General features: G+C 45.7%; 1 protein-coding gene across 1 annotated transcript in view; it reads right to left on the bottom strand.

Annotated features, from left to right (window-relative positions):
- The window catches only part of NGEF (neuronal guanine nucleotide exchange factor), a 133,635-nt gene that overhangs the window by 100,272 nt on the left and 11,510 nt on the right, over positions 1-21,853 (bottom strand). The window contains exon 2 of the mRNA XM_083178135.1: positions 9,033-9,352. Coding sequence (XP_083034261.1) covers positions 9,033-9,288 — 256 coding nt within the window. The 5' untranslated portion in view covers positions 9,289-9,352. The remainder of the gene's footprint in view (positions 1-9,032; positions 9,353-21,853) is intronic.

The raw sequence follows: 21,853 nt of genomic DNA, 5'->3' as shown, positions 1-21,853 counted from the left end.
GTTAATGAATATCTATTTTTATAGCATGTGCAACCGCACCTAGTAACATCTCCAGTGTGTACAACAAACAAATGATTGAAAGGACTTTGTGATAATAGATAGAGAAGTAATAATGTGACCTTCATAAAGTAGATGATGATCACACACAGTATGTGAAATCTCCATGCAAACACCCATATTTCTATATCTCTCACCATCTGGGAGTACAGTGCTGTCACACACTAGGGCTGTGACTGTATCATGTTAAACATGGTCACACAATGGATGTTGCAGCAAAAAACTTGAGAATTATCGGAGAGTTCTGCAAACTCCTCACTTCCTAGAGAAATGGCCTGCCGCTGAATGGCTGAGACAGCCAATATGTAACGGCTCTCAGCCAATCAGTGGTTTCCCATTGATATCAATTAGACTTTTAAAAACTTTAGCCATGCCTGTTCATCGCCGCTCCTCTGCAACTCAGCGTTGGCCTCCCTCACCTGCAGCAAGATAGCAAGTAAGATAGCACCACTCTCCCCCTTGCACTGAGGACTGTGCAGACAGCACCCTGTGCTGCTGACTCCACCAGCACCCACACCCTAAGGAGGCTGCCGGCACTCCCGCACTGTTGGCACACTTGAACTGCTGACACAGTCGACACCTCCGACCCCCTGCCAAAGTAAGTGTACTATTGGTGTATCTGTATACTGTATTCAACCTGCTCTGTACCCAACCCACACTATATCCCTCAATGTATCCAACCTGCTCCATATCCCACACTGTAACTGTATCCATTCCGCATTGTATCCAGCCCGCACTGTATCCCGCACACACCATGCCCTCTTAGGTATCCAACCTGCTCTATATCCTGTACTGTATCCAACCCACACCGTATCCATCCTGCATTGTATCCAGCACGTGCTGTATCAGAGTCGGCCCTAGGCATAGGCATACTAGGCAATTGCCTAGGGGCGGCAGCCTCCCAGCCAAATGTCAGTGCTGCTGGCTCTGAGCTTCCGGCCGGCACCGCGTACGCCCGCTCACCCATGGAGGCGCATGGCAGGAGAGGCGCTCTCTGCATCCTCTCTGCTGTCCTGCTGCACTTGCCACAGTGTGTATGATTGCAGCGCCGGAAGCATGAGATTTCAATCCGGAAGCTGATCTGTCCTTCCCCGCAGTGCCTCCCCTGCTCGTCCGCACAGGCTGGCAGTAAGCTTTCTGTTCCTGCTACTAAGCACTGGAACACTTCCCCTTGCACTCCGATTACAAGCCCTCCCCCTCTACATGCTGCTGCTGCTGCTGCACCAAAGATGGAGAGCCAAGAATAACAACAGGCAGATTTAACACTTTGGCATCCTGGTTTTCTGCTATCTGTGCACCCTAACTTCCAATCTTCTAGCGCTGTCACCCCCCGAGGTCGCTTACGCTCTCCCACCTAGTCACAGCTGTTGCCCTTAATGGTCTCTACCTCTCTCCCACATATCAGCTGTTGCCCCCATGATCTCTACCTTACCTCTCTCCCACCCAGCCACCACTGTCTCTACCTCTTACCCGCCCAGCCGCCGCTGTCACCACCCCGTTATTTTCAGACCGACTGAAATATCTCTCTCCCCTCCTTTCACTATCCCATTAGCTGGCAGGGGGAAGTGGGCGGGCAGCTGGGCGCCTTCAACATAAATCTTGCCTAGAGCATCAAATTGGATAAGGCCGGATCTGGCTTTATCCCACACTGTATCCAACACACTCTGTATCCATCCCGCGCTGTATCCCACACTGTATCCAACAAATGCTGTATCCATCCCGTTCTGTATCCCACACTGTATCCAACCCATAGTTGCCTACCCTCCTGCATTCTACAGGAGAATCCCTGAAATAGCAGCAGTCTCCCTCTCTCCCTCATTAGTCTAGCAATCTACCTCATGCAGTGGCGTAACTTCATAAATTGCGCAATTTATGTGCGCCCCCTTACAGCAGACCGTTTTTTGGGATGCTAGAGGAGGCTCCTCTAGCATCCAAAAAAAGTCTGCTATAAGGCGGCGGACATCTTGGGAGGGAGATTTTAATAGCAGCAGGTCAGGACAGGAGCCGAGCCAGCCTGGAGGAGAAGCGCCGGGACCGCAGACAAGTAGATGTGCGTGTCCCGGCTACAGAGGTGGTGGCGGCGGGCGCAAGCAGGCAGCAGTGAAACAATAGCCCCGCAGACCCCCTGCACCCGCTGCGGGGGCTGCGGGGCTATTGTTACGCCACTGCCCTCATGTCACCTAGCCCACATTACATTGTTACATTTTTTGGGGGAAAAGGAATGATAGAGATACATTTATCTAGCTCAGCACTTTAGCAAGTATAGTAGCTCTTACTAACTGCTTTGGGGCTCATCTACATTTGGATATAAGTCATTTTAAATGATTCCTCTCAGATGTAGCAGTGCACACCCACGCTTCTAGGTGCCACTTCACAATCTCTTTTCACAATCTCTCCATATATGGAACTAGACATGCCCTTTGGGTGTAGCATGACACGCACCCTCAATGGGGAGCTGTGCAAAATTCTACTACCAACTATAATCTCCCTGAAATTAGTTTTCAAAGTAGGCAAGTATGATCCAACCCATACTGTATACTGTACATCCTGCACTGTATTCTACACTATATGCAACCCACACTATATCCAACCCACTCTATTCATCCTGCAATGTATCCAGCCCTGCACTGTATCCCGTTCTATATCTAAGCTGCACTGTATACCACATTGTATCAACCCTGCTCTAGAGGCAAAGAAAAACACACAGTGCAGATGCACACTCCACATTATTAATCAACAATTGACCAATCAAATCATTGGCCAAGAAATATTTTCCCACCAACCAGCATCAAGGTGACCTCATATCTCTGGTGGGTTCCTAATACTACGTTTGAATCTGGGACACAGGACCCCACAAAAAGCCGGAAAAATCCAGTCACCCTAGGGTAGCACATAAGTGAAAATCTAAGGTGTTAGGGCCCCATGCATTAGGCCAGCTTGTCCTAAGGACAAGTCGGCCCCAACTTCCCCTGAGCTCCCCAGGAAGCTCCCATGAAGAGCTCAATAAGATTTGGCGCTTGATTTGCTATTTTTTTTACATGTGATAAATCGGGTGCATTTTATCACATTTAACCCGGGGAGCTGCAGACGGGGGGTGGGAGAATTGAAAAAAATCCAATTCAAAAATCTGCATGGCCGCTGATTGGCTGTGAGAGCTCTGTCAGCCAATCAGCGGCCTCCTTTTCACATCGAATGCAATTCATTGTGGGTGCTTAGCACCCAGGATGTGCCGCTGATAGCTGCACATATGATTTATATTATGTGCAGACCATCCGACCCCCGACTGCGGATCAGATCAGATCGGATGTCATGCACTACGCAATGTGGACCTATTTCACCTGAGTAGTTGGCCCGATTTGACAGAATTGGGTGAAATCTAGCCCAAATTGCGTAGTGTATGGGGGCCTTTAGTGTGTTAATAAGAAGGAGGCAGAAGCTAAGGGTTGTAAAGTGTTACAAAACTGAAAATGCTAGTAGTATAATACTAGTGGATAATAAATAGTGCTATATAAATGTTAAGGTGTGCCACCCCAAGCGCCCAAGGCAACTCAGCCACACCAACCCAAGGAGAGCCGTGCCACAAATCCATCCCTAAGACTAGCAAATTGTGTACATTTTTAGGTCATACCTTACATTGTGCCTTTAGTTTGCAGTCTGTGGATACCAGATACTTACTGTATTCTTACACTGCAATTTAGATTTCAGTTTGGACACACCTCACCCAAATCTCTCTCTATGCACAGATTACATGTGACCAAACTACAGTGCAGCTTGGTTTTGATAATCTGCAAAAATTGCAGCCTAGCAAACTGTCTGAATTAGGCCTTATTTCCCATACTGTATCTAACTGAACTGTATCCAACTCACTCTATATCCCGTATTGTATCCAATCCGCACTGTATCCTGCTCTATATGTAAACCATACCTCCCAACATGACCCGCTCCAGGAGGGACACAATGCTCTGCTCCTGGACTTCCCTCTTAATGCATACCTCCCAACTTTGGAGGAGTCCGAGGAGGGCCGTAGGCGCATTGCAAAATTAGGGGTGTGGCCTAATTTTGGGGGTGTGGCCTATACTCGCGGCTCTCCCACGAGGCCACGCCCCCATTTTGCCGCTATGGGGGCATGACCCAGAGGCTCTGTGAGCCTCTAGCCATGCCCCCAGCCCCCTGGCTACGGGAATAGACGCTGTGCGCATGCGCACAGCGTTTATTCCCCGCTGCTTAGCAGCCGACAGGGGGGACTCCCAACAGCCCCCCCTCACCGCGGGACACTGCCGACCACGGGAGGGACAGCGGGACAGGCCCTGATAATCGGGACTGTCCCGCTGTAATCGGGACTGTTGCATACCTCCCAACTTCTGTGCTTAAGAAAAAGGGACACTCGCGCAAGCGTCCGAAAAGGGGGCGGTGCGTATGCAAATGAATGCACGGCTTATGCTAATTAGCCGCGACCTCATTTTTATACGAGAATAGACGCTGTGCGCATGTGCATAGCGTCTATTCTATTAGATTGGGGGGTCTCCCAACTGCCACCCCCTGCAGCGGGACAATGCCTGCCGCGGGTGGGACAGCGGGACAGGACCGAAAATCGGGACTGTCCCGCTGTAATCGTGACAGTTGGGAGGTATGCTTAATGTATGATTGCCAACATTTGTGTTGAACAGGGTAATTGACAAGTAAAGGTGTTTCACCACAGGTGATGGCAATCATACATTAGGAGGGTAGTGCAGGAGCAGAGCAATGTGTCCTTCCTGGAGAGGGTCATGTTGGGAGGCATGTGTAAACTGCACTTTATTCCACATTGTATCCAACCTGTTCTAGGGGCCTGAGCAAGGTTGCAAGTTTTGCAGATGGACAAAACCATTCTGCACTGCAGGTGGGGAAAATGTAGCATTGCAAGTTTTAGTGATATCCAGGCTTGAGCACAGGTGACTTAATTAGTACCTTAGTGATTCTTATTAAACCATCTGTGCTGAAGCCTGGATATCACTAAAACCTGCACTGTTGGTGTGCCTTGAGGACCGTGGTTGGGAATGCCTGGCATAGAGAGTTAGATTTGGTGGAGTTATTTCATACTTGCCTACCTGACCCTCTCCTTCAGGGAGAAAATGCTCTGTTTCTGGACTTCCCTGGTAATGTATGATTGCCAGCACCTGTGGGGAGCTAGGTAAAGGTGTGTCACCACAGGTGATAGCAATCACACATTACCATACCTCCCAACTGTCACGATTACAGAGGGACAGTCCCGATTTTCGGGTCCTGTCCCGCTGTCCCACCCGCGGCAGGCATTGTCCCGCTGCGGGGGGGTTGCAGTTGGGAGACCCCCCAATCTAATAGAATAGACGCTGTGCGCATGCGCACAGCGTTTATTCTCGTATGAAAATGAGGTTGCGGCTAATTAGCATAAGCCATGCCCTCATTTGCATACGCCCCACCCCCTTTTCAGGCGCTCGCGCGGCTATTTATGAAGCAAAGAAGTTGGGAGGTATGCATTACCAGGGAAGCACAGGAAGTCCCGCATGGAGAGGGTCAGGTAGGCAAGTATGAGTTATTTTGTTTCTGTGCAGGGTAACTTGTGGCTGCTTTATTCATACACTGCAATTAAAATTTCATTTTGAACACACCTCACCCAAATCTAATTCTCTCTGCACATGTTACATATTCCCCACCTGCAGTGCAACATGGCCCTGTATTCAGTCCTCATAGCATCAATCACTGTATCCAACCCATTCTTTTTCTCGCGCTCTATCCAACCCACTTTGTATCCTGCATTGTATTCAACCCTCATTGTATCCCATATTGTATCCAACAAATACTGTATCCAACCTGCACTGCATCCAAACTACACTATGGGCATGATTCTGGTTCACTAGCAAAAGCAAATTCGGTACTTGTGAGTTATCTGGGCGTCCGATTTTTTGATTGTATGCCTTAAGTTAAGGCATACAATCAGATGCGATGCGATGCGATGCGATACGATATCGCATCGCATCGCATCGCATGCGACCATCGGATGCGATGACCCGATTTTTCCATAGGAATCAATGTTAAAATGGACTGAGTCCATTTTAACATGGAATTCAATGGGAAAAAGGGGTCCTTTTCATACCCCTACTATCCAAGTGGGCATGGAGTTGGATATAAACCTGTGGCGAGCGTAGCGAGCCACCGAGCCCGAAGCGTGGCGAGCGAAGCGAGCCCCGCGAGGGGACGGTATTCCGTGTCCCCTCGCGGGGCTCGCCACGCTTCGGGCTCGGTGGCTCGCTACGCTCGCCACAGGTTTATATCCAACTCCATGCCCACTTGGATAGTAGGGGTATGAAAAGGACCCCTTTTTCCCATTGAATTCCATGTTAAAATGGACTCAGTCCATTTTAACATTGATTCCTATGGAAAAATCGGGTCATCGCATCGCATCGCATCGCATCCGATGGTCGCATGCGATGCGATGCGATGTCCCGATCCGACCCGATTTAAAAATCGGACGTCCGGATAACTCACAAGTACCGCAAATTCTCTCTCTAATGGACAAAACCATGTGAACTGCAGGTGTTGCAGATATAACATGTGTAGAGAGAGTTAGATTTGGGTGGAGTTTGTACTTCAAACTGATATCTATATTGCAGTGTTCAAATAAACAGCCAATATTTACCCTGCACAAAAACAAAATAACACCCAAATCTAACTCTCGCTGCACATGTTACATCTGCCCCCCTGCAGTGCACATGGTTTTGTCTACAAGAGAGAGAATTTGCTTTTGCGAGTGAATCAGAATCAGGCCCTACAGTATATGCCACACTGTGTCTGATGCGTACTGTATCTGGCCTGCATTGTATCCGACCCACACTATATACTACCGACCAACTCATAACCCTGACTGTGGGGGTTATTCTGGTTGATTTGCTCAGATGCGAATTCGCACCCTTGCAAGTCAACCAGAACCAGCCCTGCGAATGGCGGTACAGCCACCCGACGCTGTATCTGATTCACACTGTAAACACAGCATCTGAGGCACACTGTATCCTGCATTCTATCCTGCACTGTATCTGATGCACACTGTTACCCTTTGTTTGTGTGTGCCAGGGCATGTAGTGTTATCCTGCGTGTTCCGCTGCAGTGCAGTGTGAGCTTGGGTGCAGCTGCAGTGGAATGTGTACAAACGGCATGGTGTAATGTGAATAATGGACACAACTGTGTGGTGTAATGTGATTTGGTACTAAAAAGTGGCCATGCCCCTTCCCCATGAAGTCACACCCCAACATTTTGTGCGTGTGCCTTCGGCGCGCACTGTCCCTATTTTGTGTCTCTGTGTTTGGGGGGAGGGCACCAATTCTCTTTTTGGCCAGGGCACCAAAATGTATATATACGACACTGATGCTAGTTCTCACGCAATTCCTATTTTGCATGAATGCTACTGATACTTCTCACTCAATTAGGTGCAATCAGATAGTCACCGGCACCACCCAGACAGAGTGAAATCCCTCCCTGTGCAAGGCTAATTGCTGCTAATTCACACGCAACTGACTCACATTGAAATGATTTCCCCAGTGTGTGCAATCTATGTGTAACCCAGGACCTACTCAGCCAGTGTGATAAAAACAGGCTGACCGAGGGCCGGAGCTGCTGTCACAGACCCTGCGTTTTGTTCTGACGTGACACCCACAAATGGCTTGTGAAGACTATGGATTTTATCACAGGATTGCCTTAAGGTGCCCATACACTAGTAAGATTTATCTTCAGATCTGGCTGGTTGGAGCAAAATCATGGTTATGGATGAGTGTGAGTTTGTCAGTTTTCCAGCATTTCCAAGCAAATGGTCAACTGTCATTTGCTCTCATCCATAACCATATTTTTATTCCAACCAGCCAGATCTGAAGATAAATCTGCGTGTGTATGGCCACTTTAACACATTCACACTACAACCAGTACACATGTGAATTCACAGCCCAGCGATCGGGTCTAAATAATCCCCCAAATTCTCACAATAATTGGTTGGGCTGCAAATTATTACAATTTGCGAATTCATACAATTTAAACAATTTTTTTTTTTAAAAGGCAAAAAGTACATAAAATAAATAGCAAATTCAGAACAAACAAAAAAAAAAGTTAAAATTGATCTTTGAAAAACAAGATGTTTCTACACGATGAGAAGGAGTGATGGAATATGGTTAATGATTGTCAGGGATAGTTCAGATAAATGATAACATTGTTTGTAATGTTGCTTCATGAGTTACAGATCTACCGATCCAGCAGGATTACTTTTGCTCTGTCTTTCATGAAAAACTCCCTGACTGTCAGTGGATTTGATTTTATACTATAGGGCCAGATGATCATACTGGGGTATGCGGTCCCTGGGTCGACAATTTCTAGGTCGACAGTCACTAGGTGGACTACTAATGGAGACAGGTTGATGCCTGTGTGGGGCATGTTGATGCAGACAGGTCAATGCCTCTGTGGGGCGGGCAGCGGGCCATCTCTGTCGTTTATTTGCAAACGGAAAAAAAAAATTGTGGAAAAGGTGGGAATTCGGTCAGGTGGAGTTTACCTGTCCGCTAACCTGCGAACATGCGACTAGCAAACAGGTCTGAATCAGGCCCTTTATATGAAGCAAAGACTTCAAGAGTTACAAGTCCTAAGGATTTACGTTACAAAACCGAACACTCCTTGCACAGTGAAAGGAGCCAGTCAGCAAACAATACATTTTATGGACCCCCATGATTCGTTATGGTGAGGAGCAAGCATCGGCCCGGGCAGATTTGATGTTTATCAGTGGCACCGCTAATTGTGATATTTCTTAACATTAAATAATGGGGAAGAGTTCATGAAAGATAATAGATCTGGCTCCAGCAAGAGTTTATCAAACAGTAGATCAGTCATTTTACCTGACACACATGATTAACCAAGGCATTTAAGTGTTGAGAACCAACGCTACACATGTACCTGACTACAGATGCCATCAGGTTTCCACTCACCAGAATTCTGCGTCTGTATTTCCATGCCTTCTCTACTGCTCTGTCTATCTTTCCGATGCTTTCGTGCTCTCATTGATGTGTAAAAACGAGAGTGCCTACGGATAGGGATGTAACGGGGCTGCTCGCAGCCCTCCATGTGTTCTTCATCTTGTTCCTCTTCCTCTGTGATCTGGTTCTGTCTCATTCCAAAGACCTGTGTTGGGGTCCTCGTGCCCAGTCCCATCACCCTATCTGGTTCTCTAGTAAAACGCCTCATCTCTCCACCTCACCTCAAGATGCTGGAGACAGGTGATCCGTCTTCATTTCCTATTATATCATCACTGCAGGTGGGAAACAAAAGTACAAAGAAACTGTAATTTATAAAAGGACATGTACAAGTCTATAGCATTTTTAAAAACCTCACATGCTGTTTGTAAGATGTATAATAAAAAAACAGAAGAACTTCATCTCCCACTACTCACAATTTGTCACCTGCCTACAGTACTGTACTGTACAGTAGGAACTGATTGGCCGCTGATAAAAACCAGACACTTTATAACTTCACCAAGCTTAATAAATCACACTTATCCACTAGCCTATTTAGAGCAATGGCTGCTCAGAATGTCTGATGATACATGGCCACCAATGCCAGTGGAACCGGATTTTCTTGACACTCCGCTGACAAAAGCCACCCCACCTTCAATCAGCACCCCATAAACCTCTAGTAGAATTGCATTGATCTCTAGACAAGTCCAGTTTTGGCAACCATTGGGAAACCTGCCTAGGGCGTCTTGGACACACTTCAAAGATTGGGTGCTCTGAATCGGAGTAAAAAATTATTTCTATTGTTCTTCTTTGAGCTGTGACTCCTTACACAAAGCATAACTATGACATTACAACTAGCTGAGCATCATGATCAGAACCAAAATAAACATTAAGGGTGGAAGAATTTGTGCACTTTCTCTTATATCAATGTTATTTTATTACCGCAGTAAAAAGTAAAGTAGTAAGGGAATGGGAGAAATGTCAGTGATGTAAGCTTAAGGGCATGAGGCGGGATGTATTGGTGTATTGGGTTGTATATGATAAAAGGTCTGGCCAGTGCATGAGGCACAGCTTCTGGTGCCAGCACTTATGTGAGTATGCAACTCCATTCTTGACCATGAAAGACAGAATTCAGAAACAAGGAAAGTGCCAAATCTTACTTTGAGTTCTGAAAGCAGTTTCTAAAGATAACAGTTGCTCATAGAACAAATTTTTAAATCACTCATAAATATATATATATATATATTTATATACAGCAACAAGTTCCCACAGTTTGACATGACTCAAATGGTTGCTCCACTGTTCATGTTTGATAGCTTTGACAGTATGTTATTTTAAAAGGGATTAGGAATTCTCAGAAGAACAGCGTTACAAAGAAAATGATATATAATGGAATATATTTAATTGCACTCTTTGCATGGCCAATGTTAAATTAGATGTTGTAATTTACCGCCGCTAATTGACCCCATCTAAAAGCCTGATACTGGATATGATATGCACACTTGTACGCATATGTCTACACTTGCGCCTGTTTGTGACAGTAGAGGCAGAGCACGGAAGGGAAATGGCGGTCTAATTTAGGCCGAGCACAGTAGTTGTAAATAGGCACAGACCCACTAGAAAGAGCAGATATTTCTGACAGTATCTGTTGTGGGTGTCTGTGGGCTGAGCCTGTACATATACGTGAATGATAATGAAAATATTGCTAGAACTATGTAGATGCTTTTTATTGGATGATTACAATTGTGGCACATTGCAGATCACATTAAATGATTTTGTGTAGGTATTTTGGCTATATTTTTTTATGATTTTTGAAGATTTCACGCAACAGGTAATATTATAATTGCTGTATAATTTTAAGCCTAAAAGCAAATCTATTTTGTGCTATCATAATAAGTGTTAGCAAATTTTTCTTTGTTATTACCAGTGGCGTCTTTTACTTAATGGGCTGCAAGGCTGCAGCCCCCCCCAGGTAAAATCCGCCACTGTGTGAAGCCAGATGCAGTATGTGAGACTGAACTGGTTCACTGTGACTGGCAGGGGCTTCTTATTGAAAGTCTGAACTAACATTAACCCAAGTCGTTCCCTCCCTCCGGGATGCCTCAATGGGTTGCTGCAGTGGCTGCCCATAAAAACAGATTCTGCGCATGTGCAGTACTGAGGACAATGCTGCGCATGCACCGGACCCGGGAATATGCTTCTATGGACTGCTGGCAAAGTAGCCCATAGAGGCTGGGGGCCAGCGCATGCACAGTACCGAAGAAGCTACTGCACATGCGTCGGTCACATGACCATAACAGTGGACAGGACCGGCAGTTGTGACCAGCAGGCAGCGGCAGTGACCAGCGGGCACTGGCGGTAGGGTCTGGCAGCAGAGGTGGGGGGGGAGGGTTTTTTTTAAACACAGAGGTAAGAGCCGCCACTGCTGTCTATTGTCTATTTTTGGCTAATTAATGGGACCTCTCTGAAGAGGATGCTCATCCCGACCCGAGCATCCTCTTCCAAAAATTGTGCAGCATTGTGAGGAATGTGAATTGGGTAATATCAGGAGACATGGACAGGAGCAATATCAGCCAATTTTAGCTATTAGGGTATAATGTATATTTCAATATGCAATGTTCACACAGTATTTCATTAAGTTTGTTAATGTAGCTCTGCATAGCCTCCTAATGCCCAGACGGACAGGCAGTCCTTCAGCCACGGGTCCCCAGAGGTTTCCTCCATGGGGGGTTTTCCTCTCCTGAGTGCTGAAGGATGACTCTTTGTGAGTCAGAAGGATACCACCAGCTTGGTGCTTCTATAGGACAAGTTTGAAAGAGCTGCCAGCTAGTCTTGGTCACTCATTTTCTAATTTATAATGCAGAGAAAAAAAATGTAATTATACTTTGAAACTTTTAATATTTAATACATTTCTTTTTAAATGGATTTTGCTTGATTGTGTCTTTGTTATATAAATGTATACTCTCAGGAGTTGAAGAGGCTGCCAGGTCTAGCCTGGCTAATGACACCAGAATGGATTATGGGAAATAATACAGTAGCTGGGGAGCTGAAGAAGCTATGCTATATACACTATAGAGCATGGGAAAAGGTGTACAGTTTGATGATAATAAAAATGAGGATGTTAAAGGGAAAATTACAACAATTAATGGAGACTGCTGAAAGGTGGTCAAGAATTAAGTAGAGAAACATTTTATTGTATGTAAGTAATGCTGCTTTCACACCGCAAAACCTGCTCAGACCAGGTATTTAAAACGTTTTTTGAAACGGGTCAGAATAAGTTTAACCCCTTTCACATCGCATGTAAATACCTGGTCTAAAGCAGGTTTGCGGTGTGAACGCAGCTTTACAGTCCCCCACTGGGGTGGAGAATTGTCACTGCTGCCATACAAAGAACAAAGCCCTCTGTGCAGCACTACCTATTGGTGCCCACCTGAGAAGCCATACCCACAGCACTGCCACCCCCTTTGCCCCCCGGTACCTGGCAGCAGACCCAATGACACCAGGGGGAGAAGAGTCCCAGCACAGCGAAGATGTTTTCCAGCATCTCGGCAGCTTCAGGGTCCCCGGGCAGCAAGAACTTCAGGGTCCCCAGGCAGCAGGAACTTCAGGGTCCCCGGGCAGCAGGAACGGAGCTGACATCACGGCAGCTCCGCACTCGTACAGCCCCCGGCGCAGTATAGTAGTGTAGCTGGCTGCTGTGCCTGACGTCACGCTGAGGCAGAGTTCCTGGTGGTGGTGGTGTCGTCACAATGCTGACACAGAGACACCACGCTCCGGAAAAGAAGCGTATGTGTGGTTCCCGGGACCAGAAGTCAGCGGGAGCAGGAGGCGCGCTGTGCAAAGAGTGGCATGTGCCTGAACACAGAGCACCGGCAACAGGAGAGAGAGGTCCGCGATGGGAACTGCGGCGGTGAGTGACAGGTGAAGAGGACCATGCTCCCAGACCCGCAGCCACAGCACAGATCTCCCCCCTCCCCCCCAAGCAGCCTTTCCTACCCCCACGACAGCTCCCCCCCCCCAGACCAGAGGCACATTCCCTTCCCCGCGCTGCCCGGGGGGGGGGGGATACCGTATCAGACCCATTCTAGACACAAACGGGTCTGAAACGGCTAGGACCCTCCTTTTCCCAAAAAAATATGTTTTTTTCGGAAACGGTAAAATCCCTCTGCACCTTTCAGACCACACATATTACCATTTTGAAAAGGTAAAAAAACGGCAATATAATGGTTAATATGTGCGGTCTGAAAGGGGCATAAGAGATACATGAAATATAATTATAACCTTATAACTGGTACTAAGTACATTTGAGGAACATTATAAACAAGAGGATCCAGTGACATTTTGAAATGAAGAAAGACAAAGAAGAAAGAAAAAAAACTAAAAAAGACAAAGAAGAAAGAAACCAAATCTGACCAAAAAAATAATTACTACAAAACAAAATACTGTAAAACCAAAAATATTATATTCATTCCGTAATACCGATTTCAATTGTTTATCTTGGTTGCACCTGGGAATATATTTCCATACCTATTAGTGTTCCTGTTTTACATGTGTGCATGTTTTATTTAGAAACATACTGTATGGGGAAATTTACTAAGATGTGAGTTTCATTTCACTATCTATTAGAGTATCTTTTAGAAGGTGCTAAATAAATAAGAAGTGAATTCTGATTAGTTGCCCATAGCAACATCCAATGTAAAATAGAACTCCCATCATAGTAAATATCCCCCATATAGTTTGATGGAAGATGAGAACCACTTGGCCCTATAATCCCTGTACACGCACACACTAACGGGTTCATTTGTGTTGGGAGACAATTAACTCACCATCATCTATCTCAGTGGTCTCCAACCTTTTTCGCGGCGGGAGCTACTCGCGAAAAAATAAACCGCCCGAAGAGCTACCAAAAATAATAAAATTTTAAAAATCTGCATACTAACCAAAAAATGCCCTTTACACATTATGCCACACACTGTGATGCCCCTGGCACATTATGCCACACACCGCAATGCCCCAGACACAATATGCCACAACCTGCAATGTCCAATATGTCGCATACATACCTCCCAACATTGGAGGCAGAGGAGAAGGGACATGTGCGCGTGCCTTCGGCACGCACCCGAAATTAGGGGGTTCACCTACTACCGTGGAACTCCTGCGAGGCTACATTCCCCATTTTTTCCGCTATGGGGGTAAGGTCAGCGCTCTAAGAGCTGTAGCCACATGGGGTGCGGCCAATGAATATGGGGGTGTGATACACATATATGCCCCCAATAGTGCCAGATACACATATGCCCCCAATAGTGCCAGATACACATATGCTCCCACGGGGCCAGGTATGCCCCCACAGTGTCAGGTATGCCCCCAAAGTGTCAGGTACACACACACACACACACACACACACACACACACACACACACACATGCACAAACACACCCTCTGCCCTCAAATATCCAGTATATTTTACCAGAAAAAAAAAACCTGTGAGCCAGCAGATTTTAATTAACAGACCTGGCAGGGTACATGCCCACACACCCTGTGCCCTTAAATAGCCAGCATTAAAGATAAAAAAAAAAAAAACATTGGGAACACACACACACACAGCAAATGTAGCTAGTGGGGATCACACACACACAGAGGAAATGTACCAGATCCGTGAAGGCGTTCAGAGGCGTTCACAGCTGGGTATAGAAGTCGGAGGCCCAGAGAGATGACCGCGGCGTCAACGGAGTTCAGGAGTGCGACTCCCGACAAAGTGCAGCTGCTGTAGCAGAAAGCGCGCCCAGTGACCTCAGGCTGTAAAGTGAGACCCACGTCGCCGTAGCAGCAGGAGGTCACTTTCTTACACCAATGACCTCCTGCCGACAAGTGAGGACCGCACCACGCCGGCGGAGCAGCAGGAGGTCACTTTTCTGCGTTAATTGACCTCCTGCCGCCGAGCGAGGAGTGCAATTATGGCAGAGGAGCAGCCGAGCTACCTGTTACTACCGAGCGACGGGTTGGCGATCCCTGATCAATCTCAATGGTCAAAATCCGGCTATAAAATGTACCAAGACCATTCTATTGAGTATGAGTTGAATCATTTTACACATTGAGAGGTCTAATTACCTTATTTATTGAACCACCCTTGCACACATCAGTAACATTGTTAATATATGATGGACTGCACCCCCACTGGCAAACCTAAAAAATTGTGCAAAATATATCATATTGCAGAAGGCAAATAGGTGATGTAAGCATGTAATAAGACATTCCTCAAGCACTATGGAGAGTACACTTCAGAGGACATACTGAACAGTTTCTAATGAACACAGTTAAGGACCTGACAATGACATAGAAGATAATGAAAGCAAACTAGGGCCCTTATTCAGATCTGAGCGCAGTACAAATTTGTTCTCAAAATGGGCAAAACCATGTGCACTGCAGGGGGGGCAGATGTAACATGTATATAGAGAATTAGATTTGTGTGAGTAAGTTTGTTTCTGTGCAGGGTAAATACTGGCTGCATTATTTTTACACTGCTATTTAGATTTCAGTTTCAACACACCCCACCCAAATTGAACTCTCTCTGCAGGTTACATCTGCCCCACCTGCAGTGCAAATGGTATTGCCCATTTTGAGAACAAATTTGTACTGCGATCAGATCTGAATAGGGTCTAGGTCTGGTGTGTAGAAAGGTTCTTCTTCAGTTTTATATATATATATATATATATATATATATATATATATATATATATATATATATATATATATATATATATATATATATATATATATATATAACAGCCATGGCCAGACACACATTCTTTCTGCTTGCCACAAACTAATTGCTGTGTCTGGAACCTGCAGTCTCAATTTACTGCCACTGGGACAGTGCTGAGTAAGGCAGGTTGGACACCTTCGTGGAGGCTGGCTGTTGGAATGTAACAAATTAGGTACCAGAGCAACAAAACAGGTGTAGCTTCATAATAAACTGCCAGGAAAAGTTTTATTGTTCCTCAGTGAGAAAAACAAAATAGCAATCTAGCAAATATGATACCTTTTAATGGCTAACAAAAATAAATGTTGTTAAAATGCAAGCTTTCGAGACTTCTTAGGTCTCTTCCTCAGGCATGGTATAACAAGGTGTGTGTGTCATAATAAACTGCCAGGCAGTATTTAAGGACTGTCACCAAGGCCTTGTGTTGGTGGCCCTTTTTTACCCCCAGGTACTGTGTGAAGAAGGCTTCACTGTGACTGGCAGTGGCTTCTTATTGGAAGTCCGACCTGCCAGTCACCCAAGGCAGTCCCATTGGGAGGTGTTCCCTCCTTATTTATTTATTTACAGTTTCATATATAGCGCAGCAGGTTCCGTTGCGCTTTACAATAGTAGACAGTGATAAGACAAACTGGGCAACAACAGACAGACTTGGAGGTAGGAGGGCCCTGCTGCAAGCTTATCATGGGAAGGCCCCATGGGCTGCTTTGGCTGCAGTCCATAAGAACAGATTCTTCACATGCTCAGTACCAAGGATGATACTGTGCATTCGCCAGACCCGGGACCGTGACTTTGCTTTTATGGACTGCTGCCAAAGCATTGCAACAGCCCCCCTTCTCCATCAAAGTAAGAGCCACCACTGCTTATTACCTTGTTGTGTTGTTGCGTTTTTGCCCAGCCTATATACAGATTGATGATGGGAAAAACCGCTGGGCTCAAAATCGCTTATGGCATACACACACTCTGAGTGATTTTCACGCATCCATGTGATTTTCATGGGGGTGGACGACTTTCCATAGCAGGATGCTATGGAAAACTGTCCACCTGGTAAAACCAGCAGATGAGTGCCGGTGACCGGCAATGATGTGAGAGTGCTCATCAGTGCTCATCACCAGCCCGTTCACAATGGGCAGCTTTTGAGCTGAAAGCAGCTCAAACGACAAAACTGAGCTGATTTCAGCTCAAAATCGCCCAGTGTGTATGGGCCTTAACTGACAATCAGCATACTGACAACCAGAGCTGTAAGTGTGTGCCAGTAGTGCTTTGCCCACAGTGCATCTACACTGTGGTTGCACCTGCTGGCACACACCGAGTCTGCAGAGTGGGGAAGCACCGGGCAGGAGGGTTTTATGTTTATATACTACTCCTGTGGGCATTGTGTGCGTAAGCAGCACTACTCCTGTCTAAGCAGCACTACTCCTGTCAACATTCTAAGTATGCTGGGGGGGGGGGGAGGGGGGGGGTTTCCACTGTCTGGCTGCAGGCTGTTCACAAAGCCTCACCACTCAAATTGTGTTACCAACACCACCTGCCCATGCTTGAAGTCCAAAGAATTGTGGGGCTATGGGAAGTTGCCCAGTTTGGGCAGACTATAGGTGGCCATACATCTACAGATCGATTGCCAGATTGGGTTGGTTGGAACTAAAACCTGGTAGTATTTGAATGACAGTTTTTGGCAGTTTTCCAGCATTTCAAAGCAAATGGTCAACTGTCATCTGCTCTCATCCATTACCAGGATTTTGTTCCAACAAGCCCAATCTTACAATCGATCTGTAGATGTATGGCCAGCTTAAAATGCATATTCCGGTACATATGACTTAACAGATTATTTACTATTTATGAGCATATGCTATGTCCAAAGTGCAACAAATTCAGCATCAGTCTCTAAATGTATTAATATCTATAGGAGGAAAAAAATGGAGACAAATACAATATTTTACTTTTGTCTTGTCAGGGGGGCGCATCATTAGATAACAAAGAGTGCCGTGCATGAATGCACAATTGTCACTTTAGAATCCCCACTGCCTGCTTGGTTATAACTCGGCAGTAAATGTGTGCGGATTTGCAGCTGGTAGGAAGTGACATGTTATGTCATTCATTTCTAATTTTCACCACAGGTTGCTAACAGTGCCTTTTCTCCATTATACTGATAACATACTCTACTCAACAGCTTTATCCTGACTGGAATTCCACAGCATAGCTTCACTATTGCTCAAGGAGGAAGTGTGTGGCTATTTTTGTGATGGACTACCACTATATGAAGGTTAAAGGGTTTGTTTGACTTGATATAGCTGCTGCAATATTGTGAGCAAGCGTTGGTGGTATGTCATGCCTGACTTTGCATGATTATTTATACATGCACTTACAATTTATGTCACTTGAGAGCAAACTATGATTACCATTAGTATTCATTAATATAGCACCAGCACACATTACTACAGTGCTTTACAAATGGGAATAAATAGCATAATAGAAAAATAGTATGTACGGTACTTATATGTTAGTTGGGCCCCCACTAAGCTACTTGCTTAGTTTTCCGCGTCCCCTCGCAGGGGCATGCTACACTCGCCACGCTTCAGGCTCAGTGGCTTGCTGCGCTCGCCACACTATATAAAATCAACTCCATGCCGACATGGATAGTAGGGGTATGAGTGTTCTAACTATAGTGGGCGCCCAACTAACATATAAGTACCGTATGTACTAACCAACAGAGAGATAAGAGGGTGCTGCCGCTGCTCATAGGCTAGGTTGCTGGAGGGAAGAAAGAGCGTGAAGGTAAGTTTTGTGTGAAGTATGTAAAAGGGTAGGCTTTGGGTAAATAGGTGGCTATGGATTTTGATGAGCCTGCCAGAAGAAGAGCGTTTTCAGGAAATACTTTGGAGACTAAAGGGAAAGTCTTATAGTACTAAGGAGGGAACTGGACAAAGTGGGTGCAGTAATGAATGTGGATGAAAGGAAGTTCACATTAATCTATTAAATCTGCCCGATGTTGGCAGTGCTTACACCTATGAAAGACGCCAGTTGCTTGAAACAAGATGAACTTGTTTTCTTTATGTGTGTTGGTTTAGAAATGATAAAATACGTCTAATATGCGTCAATGAGAATTATTTCCTATTGTTGCAATGAATTAATATCAACATTTACTCAGAAGGTTCGCCAGGGCGGGTAAGAGACAGACATCTTGTCGGCTGGAAAAGATTCCTATTTTCAACTTGCCAGCTTCAGCGCATTTTTGCAAGTGCCACCTCACTTTTCTCTCACACGCACACACGCAGGCCCTTATTCTGATTGAACAGTGATCATTGAATATGGTGAATATCATTATCAGAGATAAAAATCACTGTTTCGCTGAAAAACAGCCCTGTTCACTGAAAAAAACGGTGAATCAAGAGCATTGAATACTGCCCACTGCCTCTACCTGCCACCCACTGCCTCTACCTGCCACCCACTGCCATGTTGCATATTTTGAACTTTGGTTGGGGAGGTGGAAGGGGGCACAAATTATATTTTTTGCACCTGGGCTCACCACCCACATGTTCCGCCAGTGCTTAGTCACTTCATGGTGACAGTTTCTGCAGTTTGTAACATGGATGGTCAAGAACTGCCATGGCTTTCACTTAAGATTTTATTTTTAAGTTGCTGCTATATTTAAAATATATTTTAATTGTAATTTATGCATGCATTACAGTGTATTGCCACATCCAAAGACCAAGAGTAAAAAAAACTTGTTATACCTATACTGGCTAGAATTTGGAAGTGGTGACCTTATGTTATATTCTGCAAATTATTTTAGAACAAAAATATAGTGCACAAGGTACACGGTACAGTAAAACTGGTGCAGCTATGTTTGTGCATAATTTGTGGGTCTGAAAACAAGAACAGCACGCACAGTAAATTATAAAAGCAATAAGGAAAGACTTTAATGCTCAGTATTCCAACTGGCGTGCTTCAAATACTTTGCTGTATCCCTCTTCCTGTCTGAAAACCTTTGCAAACTGTGCTGAATAACATATTTCTTTTGATTTATAACACACATAGCCCACCCTTTGAAACTCGTGAACATCAGTCTACAACCTCTACGTTAGCCATTTTATGGGTTCAGACTATATTTGTGACACCCCTGTCAATCAATGCATTTGGAACCTATATTATGACATCAATATGGCAATGTAGTAAATTTTAACCTTAATTTATAAAAGTCATCAACAAAGATCCCGTTTCCCCAGGCACGCCTTACTCCCACTTTGGCCCTCATTCTGGTTGGCTCGCAAAGCAGGGTTAGTTTGCTGCTTTGCGAGCCTTGTAGCGCCGCCCACCATGCGTCTGAATGCCCACCCCCCTCTATTCGCCGATTTCCCCCCCAATGCTGTGAATGGTTGTGTTACATAAACATCCATTCACAGCCTTGCATGGGTGGCCAATATCATTCAATGTTCACCGACCATTGAATGATTTTTGAAGAGCTCACTAATCAAAGTCACTCCCTGGTGCCTTAGATTAGTGGCACACTGCTCCGTGAAGAGCGGGGGCAGCCTGACATCCGGTGACTTCAGCTGCCTGCCCACGGAAGGCAGTTAACCACTCCCGTTCGCATGGGGACACCCAGCATTTTCCTGGGCGTCCCCATAACCAGAATCACCCCCTTTAGTAGAAAGAATGAAGACAATTACTTCATGCCAGAATATTGGCACAGAGGTTCTCTGGAATGAAGAATCCATATCTATAGATTGTAAGCTTGCGAGCAGGGCCTGCCTACCTCTATGTTGGTTTGTTTCTACCCAGTTTGTTTAATCACTGTTGTTTCCAATTGTAAAGCGTAATGGAATATGCTGCGCTATATAACAAACTGTAAATAAATAAACTGTAAATAAATATCACCATTCATATGTTTATGTACAAGTAGAACCTCATATGGTAGCATACTTATTAAGGAAAGTTTGTGAGCTATTGCTGGGGAGGTGGAGGGAGTAGCAGTACATATTAAGGATCACCTAGATTTAACATGAAGGGACTGCAGCAGATATATCCAATATGTGCTGTGGCCCAGGGGTGTAACTAGATATTCATAGGCCCCATAGCAAAAGTTTGTAAGGGCCCCCTATTTAGCAACTGATGATGATAATTATATGTAAAACATATTACTTAGACAGTAAAGATGGGCCCCCTGCAGCTCTGTGCCCCATAGCACCTGCACCCCCTGCACCCATGGTAGTTACGCCCTTGCTGTGGGCCCTCCACTGCCAACCTTAACTTAAAGCAGTCCTCCATAAGTTTGTAGGGGGCTACTAAACTGTTGGATTTTGCAAGCTCTTGGCCCCTAGGTAATGCCATATAACTCACGTTATAACATTTCAGAGCCCATCTCTGGACAAAAAAGGAATTGTTGAACATTTTTACATTGTGTATTTAGCCACATTTGCATTCAATTCTTACCCATGGTATCCAGTCAGATGCAGCCTGGACTAAAAGGCATAGGGTATTTATTATCAGGTTTTGGAACCTATAATGGTACTTGTGTACTTTGGCGGCGCCCCCGATGTCCGTCGTACGACGAACAGATCGCATCGCATGCCATGCACCCGATGGCATACGATGCGATGCAACGCGATTTTGACCCCCTATACGACCAAAAATCGTATAAGCACCCTAAAGGGTGCTTTTGAGCACCCAAATGGGTGCTTACAATGTTAAATGCACCCCCACGCCACCCCCCCACTATAAACGTGAACCCGAAGCGTGGCGAGCGCAGCGGTACGCGTCCTACGACCTTTTCATACCCCCACTATCCACGTCAGCGTGGAGTTGAGAATAGAATAGTGTGGCGAGCACAGCGAGCCACCGAGCCCGAAGCGTGGCGAGCGGACGCGGATACCTTCACAGGTAAACGCGTCCCTTCGCGGGCTTCACAGGTATCCGCGTCCCCTCGCCACGCTTCGGGCTCGGTGGCTCGCTGCGCTCGCCACACTATTCTATTCTCAACTACACGCCGACGTGGATAGTGGGGGAATGAAAAGGTCGTAGGACGCGTACCGCCTCCCCT

The sequence above is a fragment of the Crinia signifera genome, chromosome 3, assembly GCF_055691185.1.
Source record: "Crinia signifera chromosome 3, ASM5569118v1, whole genome shotgun sequence".
NCBI classification, from domain to species: Eukaryota; Metazoa; Chordata; class Amphibia; order Anura; family Myobatrachidae; genus Crinia; species Crinia signifera.
Note: the sequence above shows the minus strand (reverse complement) of the source record. Positions and strands in the feature narration are given on the sequence as shown.